The following is a 6,020-nucleotide window of genomic DNA, read 5'->3' on the forward strand; positions in this document are numbered from 1 at the left end:
CCCTGGCTTTCCTGGAACTCACTCTGTAGACCAGGCTGGCCTCAAACTCAGAAATCCACCTGCCTCTGCCTCCTGAGTGCTGGGATTAAAGGTGTGTGCCACCACACCTGGCTTTTTTGTTTGTTTTTGATTTTTGACTATTTTACAGAAATATATTTTTGCCAAGACTATTCTTGTTACCCATTAAGGATATTTAAATGTTGCTTTACCATGAACTAGCCATGTGTTTTGTACCAACTCTTTCAAATATCTACAGTAAGAAGTCACATTGCCTCTCTTTACTATTTTGTTATATCATCTTCTGAGCCCAACCCAAAATATTAAATTACAAATTGAAAAATATTTGATAATATTAATGGCATTTCTGTGATTTCTTGGTACTTAGCATTTCAATGTGAAGGTGGCAATAGACAACTTATAATCATATACACAGCATTTTGATATTATTATACCTAGGAACATACTGTGAAGTCATTAAAGAAATGCAGCTCTCCTTTATCTGCTCTAACATTTACAGAGAGATGAAATAATACATATGCTTTGTTTACCAAGATGTGATTTTTTTTTTTTGTAGCTATTGTTGTGCTGTATGTAGCACTGAGGAGGCAGAGGAAGAAAGACACCCTTATGACTTCTAAAGAAGACATCAGAGACAATGTCATCCATTATGATGATGAAGGAGGCGGGGAGGAGGACACCCAGGCCTTTGACATCGGGGCTCTGAGAAATCCCAAGGTGATCGAAGAGAACAAAATTCGAAGGGATATAAAACCAGACTCCCTCTGTTTATCTCGTCAGAGACCACAAGTGGAAGACAACACAGACATAAGGGATTTTATTCACCGAAGGCTACAGGAAAATGATGCAGATCCAGCTGCCCCGCCATACGATTCCTTGGCCACTTATGCGTATGAGGGTAATGGGTCAGTGGCAGAGTCACTCAGCTCCATAGACTCTCTCACCACGGAAGCGGATCAGGACTATGACTATCTCTCAGACTGGGGACCACGCTTTAAGGTCTTGGCAGACATGTTTGGAGAAGAAGAGAGTTACAACCCCGACAATGTTACCTAGGGAAGTAGGAAGGCTGATACACATCTAGAGGAGAAAGTTTTGACAAAAATAACACAGATAAAACACACACACACACACACACACACACACACACACTCCCAGATTTTGCAGGACAAGACATTTTTGATTATCCAGTTTCTAACAAGTTGCTCTATTTATCATATTGTCATTTTGGTTTATTCTGTAGCCACAAGGTAGATCCTATAATATGTACTTGCTTTGTTTTGTTTTGTTATTTCAGAAATACACTGAGACAAGCTCAGGCCTATTAAATGCAATTCACTGACATGACAACCTAGAATGAAGATAGCTATGTGGCGTCACAGTGGAAGAGTGTGTGATTTTTCTTAATTCCACTAAAGTGCCTATTGAAACTCTTATCCTTGTAGTGGTGTTCATAACACTCTGCTGTGATGGCTTGGCAGGAGAGAGAAATAAGGAGGAAGAAAGCAAACAGTGTCTCTACATCAAGGAGCAATAGTGACAAGCTGACTCTCATTTCCTTTAAGAACAGAGAGTACTTCCCGAACTCCATCTTCTTATAAGGCAAAGCTTTTCCTTTTGTAAATTGTAAACTAAAACAGAAAGGCTTTTCCGATCCTTTCAGAAACTGGGATAAATTAGACATTATTAAATTCCATATGTAAGTTATGATTTCTAAGAGCAATGCTTAAGTCATAGCATTCGCTCATGTGAAAGATGTTAATTAAGCTGTTAGTTTTTCCAATAAAAAAAAAAAAAGACAAATAAAATATACAGAAGGAAACAAAAAGAATCCCTCTTTATAAAGAGAGGCATCAGGGCTCAAATTCCAACATCAAATAAATATCAGTTTGTTTAATTCTATGCTGGTATATGGACATTGGTTTTAAGAAGTCATTAAATAAGTTAAGCTTTCAGTCATAGATAAAATTTCAGCTTGTGTTTCTACGGAAATTTCTGAAAGGAAATATTAATTTAAACATGAGAAAAATTCAACATGGTCATTCTCAGAGTTTCTATCTAGTGGTTCTTTGATAAGCGATTCAAACAAAATGCATATCAAATACTGTAATGTATAACAAGTATATTTGCTTGTTCTATACTACTGAACAAATAAGTCAGGGACCTCAAAAATAAAACCAATGACTAAAATCCCAAAGGGAGCAAAACTTCAATGCCAGGCAGCTGACTCACTTTCCCTAGTGATGTGGATTTTAACATTGTGAACTCAGCTATTGTATCAGCTCAGAGTCACCTCTTCATGATCTCATTTACAAATATCCTCATGTAAATTACTCCTTATAACTCTTCAGATAAAATGTCTCCAGTTTATAGAAATGTCTAAGTGATGATAGAATTTATAACTATATTAGTAATAAACATAGTTCAAATCAATTCCATAGGGATTATACATTTAGACATTCACAGGATACAACAAATGCAAATTTGCCACAAAGTAACAGCTATTCTTAACAATGTAGTTGGAATAATGAACAACTTCTACCTATGAACACATTGGAAAAAATTAAAGAGCTGTGAATCACATATTGCTAATGTCTAGTTTTAGGATACATTTCTGTGAATATCATTATTATTTGTGAGGCCATGAAGATAAAACTCACACTATGGAATCTAAGAAATTTACAAAATTAGATAACTTAATTTTAGGCATATTCTAAAATGCATATTTGAAATTATTTATGGTATAGAAATATGCCCCCTTGTTTCTGTGTTCACCATTTTTAGACTCATTTTCTCCCTTTTGGAATGGGAGATTTAACTTTCGTTTTCAGTCATCACTCCATACCTTTCTTGTTCCAAGTTTCATGTAATAAATAAATGTATTCAGTATTTTATATTTGAGAAAAATCACTGCTTTAAAAATCTTATAATTGCCATGCTAGAGAAGAAAAAAATTAATGACTTGTTTCTTATTTCATTGTGTATAGATAATGTCTTCTTGAAGAAGACCGCACCCTATCAAGACCTGATTCTTGTCAAACACTATTACACTTTGTATCTTGAGAGGAAATAAAATGACCTTTTCATGAAGTTGCTAGCAAAAGCCATGATAACCTGGAGATTTGAGAGGCTGGTGGTTTCAAACTATGAAGATTGTAAAATATGCAATGTGTGGCTCTTAGTTCTCATCACACTCATATTTTTGTAATACCCTACATTACTTCATCAGCTCAAAACAGATGTTCACAGGCAAAGTGAATAGCAACAGTTTATTTCCTCAGCTCTGATGGCTCTCCTGGTCATGATGAGCATCACCTTTTCTTTCCCACTTGTTCTCATTTCTGTGCTTATTTATGTTTCTCTTCTCATAAGGGCAATCTTCATATTAGAGCAGCATCTACCCACAGGTCCTCTGTTTGCCTTGTTTAATAATAACGGCCTTACCACCAAATCCTATTTGGTTTGGTACTACCGCATGTGGATTCATGCAATCCCAATCTCAATATATTAACAATGTTTATTTTCTAAATAGCATTTTACTTACAGTAACCAATGAAAGAAACATAAAGATAAACAAGAAGAATGATAAAAGTAAAATATGATGTGGAAAGATCCTTTGGTGCTTATAATTAGAGGAACTATGATATCTTTTAGGATACTGAAAGGAAACAGCCCAATATTTCAATACCTGTAATTCCTTGGGATGTTTTTCATTCATAAAACAGGTGTTGACCTTCATTCAAGCATTAAGCAATATAAAAATGTTTAAAATTTGTATGAATGATTTTAGCTATATACAAACAGCAATTTTGTTATTGGCTTGCATGTCTATCTTTATAGAGATACATATGTACATATATATAACTTATATGTTGCCTTCAATGCTACTCAAAGAAGTGTATAGTCAGCATCCAAAAGTGAAGCAGTGTTGATTGATGTACTAAAGATAATCTGTGTGTTTTGAACCCTTTCCCCCTTTGACTGAAAACGTCCTATGGATCAAATTCCTTGGCCTTCATTCTTTTATTTTCTTTAGTAAATCCAGTTTCCTATATTCAGTGTTGTGTACAATTAATCTGAAATTTTCTTGTCATTAAATTACAGTAATGGTAAAGGTATATCAAATATCTTACCTACAGACTATGCTAATTTTAAATGCAAAAAAAAAGATCATAATACATATTTTTGACTCATGTAGGGATTTGATTGATCATGTATCAAAAATCACTAGTTCTACTTAGAAAACCACACAGTTAATTTTTATCAATATACCTGAAAATTCTTCAGTAAAATCAAAAGATAAAGAAGTGTACAGGAAGAGAGAAAAAGGATCCTAAAATACATGACTGCAGGTATTGTGTGAAGATGTTCTCTTTCCTTAAATACTATGCTAAAATTTTAACACTTGTAGAAAATCTAGGGTTGATATGCAATACCATGGTGCAGTAGTTAATTTGCACAAGCTCTGGGTTCTGTCCCAGGAGCCAAAAATACCAAAAAAAAGAAAAAAATTATGGTGATAATAATAAACAGAAACCTAAAGCAGATGTACATATGAAAACATGCTATTTTAGTGGATCCATGACTAAACCTATTTCCAATAACAGAGGTGTTTTACTTATTAGCCTCTTTATATTACTAGAAAAAAGACTGACTGCATAACAGAAGATTGTTTACATAAGATCCTTTACTTAATCATTTTTCTCCTTAGCCTTTAAATTGTGCCAGTTTGGCTGGCTGCCCAAAACTTATTCAGAACCATTGTTTCCTCCATTCATTAAAATCATTTTGAGGGAATAAGAAATTGCTCAGCTTTAAAAGAACCTGCTGCTCTACAAAAGGATCTGTGTTCATTTCCAGAACTCGCATCAAAATGGCTCAGAGCTGTCAGTAAGTCCCATACAAAAGGGAGTTTATACTCCTGAGATTAAAAGACACCTGGCTAGATAGACATATGCAGATAACTGCATCTGGATAAACACATATGCATGTGATTGAAAATAAAAAAAAATAGTTGGAAAAGTTTATTTTCTCTCATATTCTATCATCAACTCATTGGTGAAAGAGAAGGGTGCTTGTATCCAAAATTAATCAAAGGACATGCAATATTGTGTATGGGGCTATTAATCATTTTCCTACTCTCAGTATTAAGAAGTTTCATGTTAAGTCAGAATGCATCTTTTGCTATTCTCATGATTCAATAATCACTCATACTTTTAGTAAGGGGGTTGCCACTCTGTGAAATTTTCCTTTATTCTTTCTGGTAGATTTTGTGTTTTATCTTTTTTTGTAATTTTAATTCTTGGTTTATTGCATATTCTGCATTTAATAGCAAGTTGTGTTATATTTTAATTCCTATATATATATATATATATATATATATATATATATATACATTCCATTTCGTGATAATCCTCTCATCTATGTCTTTTACTTAAGATCATCTTCACAAGAATTTTCTGTCATATTTTCTTATATCTCTGTTCTGTTTGTTTTTGTTCTATTTTAATATCAATACCATATCAGTTTATTTTTTTGAGTTTCTTACTGTTTTAATTCCAGCTCCTTATAAAATTGCATGTTCATTTTCTCTCTAAGTTGAATGGACAAAATGTGTAGGGAAAGAAATCATAGTATGTTAGAATTTCCCTGAAAGATACCTTCAGCATCATTCTATATTTCAATTTTGTGCTATGCTCAAAACATCTAGGTTCAGAAATATTCGAGTCCCCTGTGATAATCTAGGCTAATACATGGGCGGTTTCTCTGCTTCAACATGTGAAAATTCACTGTCCATGTTCACTTACCTCTCATGATTGGACCATTGGCTCTCTTCTCACATACTCAAATGTCTGAGTGCTCTATGGAATATGTGATACTTGGCTAAGTGTCATCATAAAATCATTCACACACACACACACACACACACACACACACATCCATGTATATATAATATGCAATTGTATAAGGCATTGTTTTATAAAACACATCTTTATCAATTA

The 6,020-nt window shown here is 33.8% G+C and overlaps 1 protein-coding gene across 3 annotated transcripts in view; it reads left to right on the forward strand.

The window, feature by feature from the left end:
- The window catches only part of Cdh12 (cadherin 12), a 1,034,353-nt gene extending 1,029,017 nt beyond the window's left edge, over nucleotides 1-5,336 (forward strand). For 2 of the 3 annotated variants that reach the window (XM_029543948.1, XM_021208389.2), the window contains one exon: nucleotides 575-4,072. In XM_029543948.1, the coding sequence (XP_029399808.1) occupies nucleotides 575-1,074 (500 nt within the window). In that variant the 3' untranslated portion in view covers nucleotides 1,075-4,072. Of the gene's footprint in view, nucleotides 1-574 lie in introns of all 3 variants that reach the window. The other variant, XM_029543949.1, reaches the window with a different exon arrangement.
- The last annotated feature ends 684 nt before the right edge of the window (nucleotides 5,337-6,020 follow it).

The sequence above is a fragment of the Mus pahari genome, chromosome 11, assembly GCF_900095145.1.
Source record: "Mus pahari chromosome 11, PAHARI_EIJ_v1.1, whole genome shotgun sequence".
Taxonomy (NCBI): Eukaryota; Metazoa; Chordata; class Mammalia; order Rodentia; family Muridae; genus Mus; species Mus pahari.